Source organism: Gadus chalcogrammus, chromosome 7, assembly GCF_026213295.1.
Source record: "Gadus chalcogrammus isolate NIFS_2021 chromosome 7, NIFS_Gcha_1.0, whole genome shotgun sequence".
In the NCBI taxonomy this organism is placed as follows: domain Eukaryota; kingdom Metazoa; phylum Chordata; class Actinopteri; order Gadiformes; family Gadidae; genus Gadus; species Gadus chalcogrammus.
In genome coordinates, this window is record NC_079418.1 from 13043229 (window position 1) to 13057906 (window position 14678).

Genomic DNA, 14678 nt, shown 5'->3' on the forward strand with positions numbered 1-14678 from the left:
GGCAGCCTGTATTCCATAGATCCGACCAATCACAGAACGGGGAGGGACGGCAAGACGATGACGACGTCTATTCGACACACCCATCGTCTTCTTTCCATGGCTTCTTCCTCATCGAATTTCTGTCGCTCTACATACGTCATCTGGTATAATTGATACGATTGGCTATGAGCTACGTACAGACTCATATGATAGACATTCGTAGCGCCCAATAAACGGCTCCGGGCAATCGTAAACCACGCCGCAAATACAAGAAAATTAATGTGTGGTTCCCAGACCTCATCTCAATTGTAGATTGAGATGAGGTCTGGGCTGGCGTTAGCCAGGCACATCAGGACACAATATCCATTGAAAATTCATTGTTTCGATAAGGTCAAGGATACCTTTAATTTTAGTACATTGCATCCCTGTTACTTTGTTGCCTTTTCTTAGGTTATGTTTGAGTTGTGTGCTGGTTCATTTGTTTGTATGTTAATGCATTTCTGATTACTGGTTTACCTGGTACAAGAAAATGAATGTGTGGTTACCGACTGGACTCGTCCAGTCGGTACCTAAATCTCAGGCACCATGGGTTGCGATTTGTTTATATGTTAATAAACATTTACATGTAGGGCATGTCCGGGATACATGCCCTCATGGTTACACATGGTTCCGACACCCTCGGCCCCTCTCCCCAGGACCAGTGGAGCGAGGGGGGCAGGGGAGCATGCCAATGAAGATCAGCCTCAGTTGTGGACCACTCTAGATTAGAGGCAGACTGCTCTATTGGCATTAATCTTCCTCCTGTGCCCTGAAAGCTTCTTATTCTTGTACCAAAGTTTAGTTTCAGGGAGAACTGATCCACTTTGCATGGCTTCCACTTGTAACTTCAAGTGGTTGCTTTGTTTTGGCTAGTTGATGAGGAGTGGCTGAAGGTCAGGCCAACGCCCATGGCACCTTGGCCAAGTAGTTTCTCCTGTTTTCTTTAGTCATCCAGATCTTAAAACCTGGTGGTTCATCTTTTTATGTTGGTCAATTGCTATGAACTGTGGTTGTTCCTCGAACCGTTTTTTATGAAGTTATGCCATCTTGTTGGTTTTGAGTTGAGAACAGTGCCATTACTATACGGAACAACTAGGGAGACGTTTCTAATGTTCGATGCGAATCAAACGGGGGTAGCAATGGGAGGAAGTTGCAGTCTGTCAAGCAGGATGTTGTCACCTCAAAAGGCGTGTACTTTTAATGGCATGGTATCCAAATGATGGCTTTTGAGTGGTGGATTCCAATGATTCTGAGATTATAAGGCTTGTGCCCCCTCCATACCCAGTTAGGGAGGGAGGGAGGAGACTTATCATTTGGTAAAGAGGCTGAAAGAGTATAATCCAAGTCGCAGTGAGAGCAGCCATGTTTAATGTAGACTGGCAGTTCAACAATACCCTGGATAGAGCGGCGGGGTCGGATGGGGAGGCCCCCCTCATGTAAGGAATTACAGTAATGTCGGGAATCTCTGCCTAATATTCCACTGGATTTGTACGGTTTATCATGCCCTCTGAACTTGTCAGAGGACAGTCATTGTATTCATCTTTAGCTCGCTCCACTGGTTATTAACCGTGTTATTGTTATGTTTTTTTATCCAGGCCAAATGTAGCCTCCAGTGCGTTTGAAAGAAATTCAATCGTCACTGTGACGTCAGCAACAAATTACAAATGTATTGTGCAAAGAAAAAAAAGGTGGGTGTCCTCATTTACATTGGCTGGCTTCTTGTCACTAAGTATGTAATTGCTGAAAATATGTTTAGTAACTTTTATTCAAGGCCAGTCTATCAGAATAGAAGCAGAGTCATGAATATTCAATTAAAATGTCCCTAGGTCTCGCTCTTTTTCAGTTTTATGTAAATCACATATGGTTACTTGTAGGGCTATTAAAAAGTGCAATATGAACCGATTATAAGTAGGCCTAGTGCGTGAAATGTGGCTGTCCATTCATTCAGTTGTCAAAATACATACCATTTTCCATTCTGTTCCTGTCGATGAAGTTGAACACGACATACTGTTGTCCTCGACGCCCTACAGTCAGGAGAACGTCATGGCACTGGTCGCACTGGTCTCCTGGATGCTACAGCCGCACCTGCGCTCTCCTACTCACAGCGGATTCACTGCTTGAAAACGCCGGCTCGGACTTGATGTCTATTTTACGCGTAATTAAAAGTGAACAAGAAGCCTACGGGACGCATGCATTGACTTCGATGTAGGCTACCTCCCACCAGAAGTGAACTTTTAAAATGTAGACAACTGAGAAACTCAGTTCGTTAACTGCCAGAAGAAATGAAGAGCGAAGAGCCAAAAGCGGCACCTGGAAACACCATCTTGGCAAAACCAACCACAACACAGCAGGTGAGAACGGAGGTGAAACCGTTTTTAACCTTAATCTGGTCGGTAATCAACGGCATCGTAGTGTAAACTGAAATGGGTCGATGTGTAACTCAATTATAGCGCCGAGAGCTTTTTTGCCTGGGTATAACGAATAAGCTATGTTTACCAAGTCAAACAGGATAAAGTTCAGCTGTAGGGAAGCTGCAACCGGTCGAACAACATTTCTGCCCCCTGCGTACGCAAGTGATGGTTTATACCACAATAACTTATGAGGGTGTTCTCTCTGTTTTTTGAACGGGGATTTGGTTGCAACAACAAATCCAAACACGTATCTAAATAAATTATATGGGACTGAAGGTGATTTTCTTACCTTGAAAATGTTAGCAATTATTTTTCAGGTCCGTATTACACATAAGTGGTTGGATATGAATTTGGAGGTATTAATTGTACACAACCATTGTGGCCATTGCCTTGAAAGCATGGGCTACTCCTTTCCCCTAATGATAAAGTTGAAATGAAAAGGGAAGTTTGCCCTAGTAGGTCATTAAAACTGGTGCAACCAGTCCTAGTTTGCATGACTTCATATTGATTCAAACAACTTCTAGAATAATTGATGTAGAAGAATGCAAGTAAATTGGTTATAGTTTGGAGAGGTTAACTTTAAACATAGCCCGCCTAACTCAATTGATGCATGAATCATACAGGAGACTGTCTGCATTTTGCAGCAACTTCCTCAGTGGGGTAAGCCTACATGATAGCCCGTCGACTACTTCTTTCTATAGAGATACATTTCACACAGGAAGGATAACCGGCCGACGGTTTCATAAACGCTTTTCATGAGGTAAACCTACATGGCAATCTTGCCACAAAATGTGTTTACGCGTGCTACAGTATGAAACAAAGAACCCATACTTAGGGCGATGGGTGGCACACGAACAGGAACTTCACCTTACTCCAACCTTTCGCTCTTGGTTCTTTTAAGTATCTATTAGGACTAGAAGCCCATTTTTCACCTGATTAGCACCTAATGAGAAACACTTTTGCATGTCAGCAAAACATGCTGACATTGGATGAAATGTGTTTGATTATGCATATTGATAAAGTTGATTTTTATCTGGTTTAACCTGTGTGTGTGTGTGTGTGTGTGTGTGTGTGTGTGTGTGTGTGTGTGTGTGTGTGTGTGTGTGTGTGTGTGTGTGTGTGTGTGTGTGTGTGTGTGTGTGTGTGAATTATAAATCAATGAATGAATTCCCTAATGCATTCATTTCTTTCTAGAATGCAATGGAGGTAAATGGACCCACTAAGAATAATGTCGCCAGCCCAACACCACAGTCCCAATCTGAAGCACAGCCCCCTGCCCCCGTATCGGACCCACACATCCCACGAGAGCAGTGGGGTGGCAAGTATGAGTTCCTGCTGTCCTGTATTGGATATTGCGTCGGCCTTGGCAACGTGTGGCGGTTCCCCTACCTCTGCTACCGCAATGGAGGAGGTGAGGCATGCTTTCCTAGAAGTGGAGCTTAGAACCACTGGTAACCATAACACCCTGTGCGTTGCTATAGGCTTACACTGTTCCATCCTCAGGTACACACCCAAGACGGCGGTTGAAAGTGTTTAGAGAGTTTAGAAAACACAATGTAGAAATCGTACTCTTATAACAGCCATCTAACTGTGGTTTTTGAAGGTGTTGATGAATCCAGCTCCATTACGGTTAGCATTGCTAACAAATGTCAGCCAAGCTGACCGTGTTTCTTGCTAGCCCTCCTAGAGATTAGAATCCTCCTCTGCCTCTCTTAGCTTATTCTCCTACTGAGGTTCGAGGGTTTGTATTCTTCATCACCTTGGGATTAATGTTCAGGGCCTGTGAAGACCTGTGAGACTGTATCTGTCATTATACCTGATATTCTTCATTTTAGGCTAGGGCAGTGATTCTGAGAATGATGAAAAAGCAGTTTCTGTTGAAGATGTAATGCGGTCACGTGTCTTTGAACTGTTGGGATCCATCACGACTTGCCTTGACGTGCCAGGTCTTGCAGACTTGGGCTCCCAGCGGTTCAGCAGAGCTGGCCCATGCCCTCCTCCTCATGCACACTTGTCTCCCCCGTCCACAGGTGTGTTCCTCATACCCTACTTCATAATGCTGTTCTTCACTGGTGTCCCCCTGTTCCTCATGGAGCTGAGTCTGGGCCAGTATGGAGCCGCTGGCCCCATCACTGTATGGAAGTGTTGCCCTCTCCTTAAAGGTAACCTGTGTGTGTCCGTGCTGAAGCGTTCAAATACCGCCCTACAGTGGTACAAAGCTGAACAAATACGGGGTTTCCAAGTGCCGTTTGAAGTCAGTTTTTTTTTTTTCAATAACCTTTTTCTAAACCGCGCTGCACAAATCCAAATCTCCATGAAGACCCACTAACCCTGCGTGCGGGCCTGCAGGTATTGGCATCGGGATGCTGTGCGTGTCCACGCTGGTGTGCCTCTACTACAACGTGATCATCGCCTGGACCTTCTACTACCTGGGCAGCTCCTTCCAGAGCCCCCTGCCCTGGTCCTGCGAGGCCCCCGCCAATGCGGCCCTCTGTGCCAACATCAGCTCGGGCAACGGGTCCTTTCAGAGCCCTTCAGAGGTCTTCTGGAAGTAAGGCCCTCTCTCATTCTCGCTCTCTCTCACTCCCTCAACACATTTTAGTAGGCTATCGATATTAAAACGACATTCTTATGAATGTAAAAAGGCAAATCCTTTGATGGTCTACTATTTTCTTGATACTGGGAAAGCATAGCTAGTGTTGGCCCTTCCTGGAGCCGACCAACTGAAGTAAATAATGTATCTGAAAAGGACTGTTTGACTTGTTTGTCTAGTGTCAATAAAAGGAGATGTCTAGGCCACGCGTTTCCTGGAAAATCGTTTGGCCATATGCAGCTTTTGTAGCCATAACGTTCCTTCTCCACAGTCTGTACAGAAGTTCAGAAAGAAAGGGGAAAATGTATAATTTACACACGCCACATTTATCTGACGTAGTGGACATGGCCATGGACCGATCTCCAGCCACGGATAGATCTCCAGCCATGATGGTCTTTACAGACGTTGCTCTGTGTGTTTTCTCCTTAGTGAGAAGGTGCTTGGTGTAGTGCACAGCAAGGGCCTCCACGACCCGGGGCCGGTGCGATGGCCTCTGGCCCTCTGCCTGCTGGCTGCGTGGATCATCATCTTCCTCTGCATGCTGAAGGGCATCCGCAGCTCCGGGAAGGTGAACCAACATGGATGACATGATGTGCTTTATTCATCCCCGAGGCAGAACGGCAGCACATATTACCACGGAGGCCAATGCAACATAAATATTAATTAACAGTAAACAATCTGTATCAACAAAACAGATTAAACACCAGTTTAAAAAAAGTTAACTGTAAACACGCATTTCACAAGCAGTTTACAACCAATTCAAACATCCTTTTGGTGCCATTTATTTCTACCCTTTGTTAAACTACGCCTATGATTTCTTGTGTTTGCAGGTGGTTTATGTCACCGCTACGTTTCCCTACTTCGTGCTGCTCGTGCTGATTATCAAGGGCGCCACGCTGGAAGGATCGCTCCAAGGGGTGGCCTTCTACCTCACCCCTGACTGGAGCCGTCTAGCCAGTGCACAGGTAATGCCGGGACAGCAGCAGGTATAACCTGCTCCAGGTAACGCCTCCTTTGGAGGCTTGCCTGATGGAGATTAATGTAATTATTTATGTTCCATGCGTTACACAATTTGAAAGTAACATTCTATTATACTCTTTTTTGATCACTTATCGATTGACCTCGTCTTTCAGAGTCCTAGTAAATGTGATATCTAGTTGTTGTTTTATTAGAACCTTGACCGTGACTATAGCAGTGCACCGTAGCTAGTTGTAAAGTTGTAAAAACAGTTCCCAGTAAGAGCCTTATACTTTATAATCTGTTCCCAGGTGTGGAACGACGCAGCCTCCCAGGTCTTCTACTCTCTGGGTATCGGGGTGGGGGGCCTGCTGTCAATGGCGTCATACAATAAATTTGACAACAACGTCATCAGGTTTGTTTGTTTTTCTCTTGGACTTTGGATTGAGTCGCAGTTGGCCCGGCCGACGTTTGAATGAACTTCTTCTTTTTAAGGGACACGTTGATAATAGTCGTCGGGAACTGTAGCACCAGTTTCTTCGCCGGCTTCGCAATCTTCTCCATCCTGGGTCACATGGCCTGGAGAAAGGGCGTTCCCGTGGGCGAAGTGGCAGACACAGGTACGCACTGCTCTGGTCACATGACCAGTTCTCTATAAAAAATCACTTCTGAAATGTTGGTCATCCAAGTGATTGGAAATGATTGCAGAAATAAATGAGCCAATAGGTTGCGGGTTCAAAACATTTATACAAACGTGTTTGGGGTTGCTGTTGACTTATAGTATCTCTATATCATCATGTATTATATAAGGACCTACTATCCGATAGACACGTTACCTATTTGAATGTTTCCTTTCTTTTATTTAATTATTTGTTTACTTCTCTTTATTTAGGTCCTGGTTTGGCATTTGTTGCTTACCCAGAGGCCCTGGCTCTCCTGCCTGGTTCCGTATTCTGGTCAATCCTCTTCTTCCTCATGCTCTTCATGCTGGGCATCGACACATTAGTGAGACTCTGCATTTGCTTTGCAACCAACCAAATGACGGCGGTGACAAAGGGAACCGCTTGCGTCACTCTTAATGACACCTATGTTTTCTTCCTCACAGTTTGGGAACATGGAGGGCATTACGACCGCAGTGTTGGACGAGTTTCCTCAGCTGAGACAAAACATGATGCACAAGACCCTGTTCTTGGCGGCTCTGTGCTTTGCCTTCTACCTGATGGGTCTCCTGCTCATCAGCGATGTGAGTGTCTCTGATCTATATGTATGGTATGTGATTGTGTGTGGGTCATTTGTCGGGCTCCGTCTCATGCGTCTGGTGTCTCTGTGTCTTCATAGGGCGGCATTTACTGGTTCACCCTCATTGACTCCTTCAGCACTAGTTTCGGCCTGATAATCATCGCCCTCTTCATGTGCATCGGCATCTCCTTCTTCTATGGTACACTTCCTAACCCTCATTACACCTCACAGGCATCAAACCCTAACCTTCATTACACCTCACAGGCATCAAACCCTAACCTTCATTACACCTCACAGGCATCAAACCCTAACCCTCATTACACCTCACAGGCATCAAACCCTAACCTTCATTACACCTCACAGGCATCAAACCCTAGCCTTCATTACACCTCACAGGCATCAAACCCTAACCCTCATTACACCTCACAGGCATCAAACCCTAACCTTCATTACACCTCACAGGCATCAAACCCTAACCTTCATTACACCTCACAGGCATCAAACCCTAACCTTCATTACACCTCACAGGCATCAAACCCTAACCCTCATTACACCTCACAGGCATCAAACCCTAACCTTCATTACACCTCACAGGCATCAAACCCTAACCTTCATTACACCTCACAGGCATCAAACCCTAACCTTCATTACACCTCACAGGCATCAAACCCTAACCCTCATTACACCTCACAGGCATCAAACCCTAACCTTCATTACACCTCACAGGCATCAAACCCTAACCTTCATTACACCTCACAGGCATCAAACCCTAACCTTCATTACACCTCACAGGCATCAAACCCTAACCTTCATTACACCTCACAGGCATCAAACCCTAACCTTCATTACACCTCACAGGCATCAAACCCTAACCGTCACCACACCTCACAGGCATCAAACCCTAACCTTCATTACACCTCACAGGCATCAAACCCTAACCGTCACCACACCTCACAGGCATCAAACCCTAACCTTCATTACACCTCACAGGCATCAAACCCTAACCTTCATTACACCTCACAGGCATCAAACCCTAGCCTTCATTACACCTCACAGGCATCAAACCCTAACCTTCATTACACCTCACAGGCATCAAACCCTAACCTTCATTACACCTCACAGGCATCAAACCCTAACCGTCACCACACCTCACAGGCATCAAACCCTAACCCTCATTACACCTCACAGGCATCAAACCCTAGCCTTCATTACACCTCACAGGCATCAAACCCTAACCTTCATTACACCTCACAGGCATCAAACCCTAACCTTCATTACACCTCACAGGCATCAAACCCTAACCGTCACCACACCTCACAGGCATCAAACCCTAACCTTCATTACACCTCACAGGCATCAAACCCTAACCTTCATTACACCTCACAGGCATCAAACCCTAACCGTCACCACACCTCACAGGCATCAAACCCTAACCTTCATTACACCTCACAGGCATCAAACCCTAACCTTCATTACACCTCACAGGCATCAAACCCTAACCCTCATTACACCTCACAGGCATCAAACCCTAGCCTTCATTACACCGCACAGGCATCAAACCCTAGCCTTCATTACACCTCACAGGCATCAAACCCTAACCTTCATTACACCTCACAGGCATCAAACCCTAACCCTCATTACACCTCACAGGCATCAAACCCTAGCCTTCATTACACCTCACAGGCATCAAACCCTAGCCTTCATTACACCTCACAGGCATCAAACCCTAACCTTCATTACACCTCACAGGCATCAAACCCTAACCTTCATTACACCTCACAGGCATCAAACCCTAACCTTCATTACACCTCACAGGCATCAAACCCTAACCTTCATTACACCTCACAGGCATCAAACCCTAACCGTCACCACACCTCACAGGCATCAAACCCTAACCTTCATTACACCTCACAGGCATCAAACCCTAACCGTCACCACACCTCACAGGCATCAAACCCTAACCTTCATTACACCTCACAGGCATCAAACCCTAACCTTCATTACACCTCACAGGCATCAAACCCTAACCGTCACCACACCTCACAGGCATCAAACCCTAACCTTCATTACACCTCACAGGCATCAAACCCTAACCTTCATTACACCTCACAGGCATCAAACCCTAACCTTCATTACACCTCACAGGCATCAAACCCTAGCCTTCATTACACCTCACAGGCATCAAACCCTAACCCTCATTACACCTCACAGGCATCAAACCCTAACCTTCATTACACCTCACAGGCATCAAACCCTAACCTTCATTACACTTCACAGGCATCAAACCCTAACCTTCATTACACCTCACAGGCATCAAACCCTAGCCTTCATTACACCTCACAGGCATCAAACCCTAACCTTCATTACACCTCACAGGCATCAAACCCTAACCTTCATTACACCTCACAGGCATCAAACCCTAACCTTCATTACACCTCACAGGCATCAAACCCTAACCTTCACCACACCTCACAGGCATCAAACCCTAACCTTCATTACACCTCACAGGCATCAAACCCTAACCCTCATTACACCTCACAGGCATCAAACCCTAACCCTCATTACACCTCACAGGCATCAAACCCTAGCCTTCATTACACCTCACAGGCATCAAACCCTAACCTTCACCACACCTCACAGGCATCAAACCCTAACCTTCATTACACCTCACAGGCATCAAACCCTAACCTTCACCACACCTCACAGGCATCAAACCCTAACCTTCATTACACCTCACAGGCATCAAACCCTAACCCTCATTACACCTCACAGGCATCAAACCCTAACCCTCATTACACCTCACAGGCATCAAACCCTAACCTTCATTACACCTCACAGGCATCAAACCCTAACCTTCATTACACCTCACAGGCATCAAACCCTAACCTTCATTACACCTCACAGGCATCAAACCCTAACCGTCACCACACCTCACAGGCATCAAACCCTAACCTTCATTACACCTCACAGGCATCAAACCCTAACCGTCACCACACCTCACAGGCATCAAACCCTAACCTTCATTACACCTCACAGGCATCAAACCCTAACCGTCACCACACCTCACAGGCATCAAACCCTAACCGTCACCACACCTCACAGGCATCAAACCCTAACCTTCATTACACCTCACAGGCATCAAACCCTAGCCTTCATTACACCTCACAGGCATCAAACCCTAGCCTTCATTACACCTCACAGGCATCAAACCCTAACCTTCATTACACCTCACAGGCATCAAACCCTAACCTTCATTACACCTCACAGGCATCAAACCCTAACCTTCATTACACCTCACAGGCATCAAACCCTAGCCTTCATTACACCTCACAGGCATCAAACCCTAACCCTCATTACACCTCACAGGCATCAAACCCTAACCCTCATTACACCTCACAGGCATCAAACCCTAACCTTCATTACACCTCACAGGCATCAAACCCTAACCTTCATTACACCTCACAGGCATCAAACCCTAGCCTTCATTACACCTCACAGGCATCAAACCCTAACCTTCATTACACCTCACAGGCATCAAACCCTAACCTTCATTACACCTCACAGGCATCAAACCCTAACCTTCACCACACCTCACAGGCATCAAACCCTAACCTTCATTACACCTCACAGGCATCAAACCCTAACCCTCATTACACCTCACAGGCATCAAACCCTAACCTTCATTACACCTCACAGGCATCAAACCCTAGCCTTCATTACACCTCACAGGCATCAAACCCTAACCTTCACCACACCTCACAGGCATCAAACCCTAACCTTCACCACACCTCACAGGCATCAAACCCTAACCTTCATTACACCTCACAGGCATCAAACCCTAACCTTCATTACACCTCACAGGCATCAAACCCTAACCGTCACCACACCTCACAGGCATCAAACCCTAACCTTCATTACACCTCACAGGCATCAAACCCTAACCTTCATTACACCTCACAGGCATCAAACCCTAACCTTCATTACACCTCACAGGCATCAAACCCTAACCTTCATTACACCTCACAGGCATCAAACCCTAGCCTTCATTACACCTCACAGGCATCAAACCCTAACCTTCATTACACCTCACAGGCATCAAACCCTAACCTTCATTACACCTCACAGGCATCAAACCCTAACCTTCATTACACCTCACAGGCATCAAACCCTAACCTTCATTACACCTCACAGGCATCAAACCCTAACCTTCATTACACCTCACAGGCATCAAACCCTAACCTTCATTACACCTCACAGGCATCAAACCCTAACCGTCACCACACCTCACAGGCATCAAACCCTAACCTTCATTACACCTCACAGGCATCAAACCCTAACCTTCATTACACCTCACAGGCATCAAACCCTAACCTTCATTACACCTCACAGGCATCAAACCCTAACCGTCACCACACCTCACGGGCATCAAACCCTAACCTTCATTACACCTCACGGGCATCAAACCCTAACCTTCATTACACCTCACGGGCATCAAACCCTAACCTTCATTACACCTCACGGGCATCAAACCCTAACCTTCATTACACCTCACGGGCATCAAACCCTAACCCTCATTACACCTCACGGGCATCAAACCCTAACCTTCATTACACCTCACGGGCATCAAACCCTAACCTTCATTACACCTCACGGGCATCAAACCCTAACCTTCATTACACCTCACAGGCATCAAACCCTAACCTTCATTACACCTCACAGGCATCAAACCCTAGCCTTCATTACACCTCACAGGCATCAAACCCTAACCTTCATTACACCTCCCAGGTATATACCCCTAACCGTCACCAATACTCACAAGCATTAATCTCGACCCTCCATTCACAGGAGTTAAACCCAGGTCCTAACACAGCAGCATGTCTCACAGGTTATTTTATTCACTCCTCTTTTGATAGTTTATGTTTGATACTCTGATTTGCTTCCCAGGATTGCTTCAGAGTAAGTCCTCTTGAATGCCGAGCCTTTCTTATTACATATGTTTGCTCTCCAAGGACGTTAAACCCATACATTTTTACACTCTTTTCATGTCTTGTGACATCATGTTTAAGGAAAGATCATCACTCTGGATACAAGTCAACTGTCATTGTTTTGTGTTTTTTTGATATTTTATGAAACTCCCACAAGAGGAGGGAGATATTCACTGTGTGGACCCTGCATTGGGACCCCTATACAGGTCTCTGGTGTCTAAGCCTTTCTTTGTTCTCATGCGACTAGGAGTGAACCAGTTTTGCCAGGACATCATCGATATGATCTGCCACTGTCCCCCATGGTGTACCAAGTTTCTTTTCTTCTTCAAAGCGTGTTGGGTATTCATCACTCCCTTCCTTCTCCTGGTAAGCAAACACTCTCGCCAATCATAAACATCTCATTGATTGAATATGTATATACACCCTACGAGATTTAAAAAACATGTCCCTGTAGCTCCTTAGATACTACGCCAACCAATCACACCGATCTGGACTTTAAATCTAGCCACTGACTGTGCTGTAATCTGACAATAGTGAATTATTCAGTAAGAGAGGCCACCCACTCTGTGTGTCTCCTGTAGTGGGCCTCAACTGTTGGTTGGTTTCCCTCCTCACTGTAGCTCAGTAAGCCCTTTGGATCCTAAACCTGGTTTGTTCCGACTGTGTTGTATTCCATCTGTCGCTCCAGTTCATCCTGACCTACATCTTCTTTGAGATGTACAACACGTCGCTCCAATACGGCTCCTACGTGTATCCCTTCTGGGGCAAGGCGCTCGGCGTGTGCATCGGCATGGCCTGCTGCATGCAGATCCCTATCTGGGCCGGGGTGGCCATCTTCAAGGAGTCGGGAACCCTCAAAGACGTCAGTATTAAACCTGCACCACTGTGGCATACATTAAGGCCATGAAGAGGCTTTCTATTGCTAATGCAATTTTGATTTTATTTTTTTTCAATCTTTTCCACTTCATTTTTTATATATTGTGATGAGCAAGGATAACAGAAACCCTTTCCCCTAGGATTAATAAAGCGTAGGAGGCCCGTGTTACATGCCTCAGACCTCAGGCCACAGTACCACTGAAACCCGATCTCAGCATGCCATTTTTAATCACCAGTGTGAAAAGAAAAAGTCACCACCTGGAACACGACCCTGGGTTTTGTCTCCTGACCTCCTTTGTGGTCGGTGTGGTTTCAGCGCTTCCAGAAGGCCATTCGGCCTCTAAACTCCTGGCGGGCCAACACCCTGAGCAGCTCGGGTCAGACGGAGGAGCAGGCGGAGCCAGAACGGGTCGATGGCCCCTACACCGTCAACCTCACCAGCATGGACTTCAACGCCATGACCTGGCAGTCAGACAGCAACGCATGATGGATCTAAGGGACAGCCATGTTGCCATGACAATAAGTGGGGGGGTTCCTACCCTAATGGTTCCCGCTCGGTTCTGGAGATTGTGATGCAAACCAATGTTTTGTCCTGCAGGGAAGTGTAGAATGGACTAGTCGTTTTATTTATACTTCTACGATATTTCAATGTACTGTATGTTTTTTTTAAAAAATGTTTTTATATCTAAAAAGGGTTTGGCCCTATGTTATTGGTCGATAGATTTACTGTTTGGTTGATATTCAATACATCTATTGATTAACTTATTGTTGATAGTATTTTATTAGTATTTTTTTCCAAGGACAGAGGCATACAGTGGGCAGTCCACCGTCATTCATGGTGTATACAAAGAGGCCAAGCAGTGATTGTTGAGTTGAGGTTGCATCTTCTACAGACTCCGTGAGGTTGCAGCTATTCATAAAATGATATTTTGATGTTGGTGACATGAAATTACTGAAGCCAACCATGGTTACTTTGGGCTTTACCTCAATAATGGATGATATACTTGCTTTTCGAAATAAAGAGTTTTCAGATATTTTAATTTTCAACAATAACAATTGTTTTAGTCATACGCCCCACTCGAGTCTCCCAGAGCTTGCTGCTAATGCTTGTATTTTCTTATTATTTGTAATCTCCAATAGTCTATTGGCGCTGTTAAAAAACTGTTGTTTAACAAAGGCTGCCCTCTACCGGAAAAAAACGGGTAGGATTATTATTGACGATGAATCCAAATAAATATAATAACGGATCCATATTTAATCGTGTATACGTCTATGGTTTAGATGTCAAACTAGACACCTTATGAAGTTTCCTCCTTTATTTGTTGTACCTCGAGTTGGCGGGATATATACTTCAGACGGATGTTGCGTTAACTTTTCCCGCGTTTTTGAGTCGTCGGTACGCTCGTTTACATACAATTTGGAGATATGTCACCTGACCCAGTGAACAAATGTTAGCTAACTCCTATTTCACCATCCAAAATCATAATTAACGGTAATTTGACGCTATGACGATGTAACTTGAATTTAACGTGATCCTGTTGGTTGCCAATACATGGCGAGTTGAAACACAATAACCGGTAATAGGTTGATATATGGGAC

The 14678-nt window shown here is 45.5% G+C and overlaps 2 protein-coding genes across 5 annotated transcripts in view; one reads left to right on the plus strand and one right to left on the minus strand.

Moving 5' to 3' along the window:
• birc2 (baculoviral IAP repeat containing 2) overlaps window positions 1-3038 on the minus strand; it is a 20839-nt gene extending 17801 nt beyond the window's left edge. Inside the window, exon 1 of the mRNA XM_056593542.1 lies at window positions 1983-3038. The gene's annotated coding sequence lies outside the window, so the exon portion shown is untranslated. The remainder of the gene's footprint in view (window positions 1-1982) is intronic.
• slc6a7 (solute carrier family 6 member 7) lies at window positions 2021-14633 on the plus strand. 4 transcript variants are annotated; one of them, XM_056593544.1, is made up of 14 exons: window positions 2021-2381; window positions 3624-3840; window positions 4460-4591; window positions 4779-4980; window positions 5452-5590; window positions 5853-5987; window positions 6291-6394; window positions 6475-6599; window positions 6872-6984; window positions 7085-7222; window positions 7318-7417; window positions 12451-12569; window positions 12892-13065; window positions 13396-14633. In XM_056593544.1, the coding sequence occupies exons 1-14, from the start codon at window positions 2301-2303 to the stop codon at window positions 13564-13566; spliced, it is 1950 nt and encodes a 649-aa protein (XP_056449519.1). In that variant the 5' UTR covers window positions 2021-2300; the 3' UTR covers window positions 13567-14633. The 4 variants fall into 4 exon arrangements, with proteins under 4 accessions (XP_056449519.1, XP_056449520.1, XP_056449521.1 ...); XM_056593545.1 differs by having other exon boundaries at window positions 2023-2369; window positions 13396-14630; XM_056593546.1 differs by having other exon boundaries at window positions 2295-3189.
• The last annotated feature ends 45 nt before the right edge of the window (window positions 14634-14678 follow it).

Bases quoted from the DNA above. Each gene is read 5' to 3' on its own strand.
- slc6a7 (XM_056593544.1), top strand. From the start codon at position 2,301: ATGAAGAGCGAAGAGCCAAAAGCGGCACCTGGAAACACCATCTTGGCA. The intron at 3,841-4,459 runs GTGAGGCATGCT...CCCCGTCCACAG, and splicing joins CTGCTACCGCAATGGAGGAG to GTGTGTTCCTCATACCCTAC. The intron at 6,395-6,474 runs GTTTGTTTGTTT...CTTCTTTTTAAG, and splicing joins TTTGACAACAACGTCATCAG to GGACACGTTGATAATAGTCG.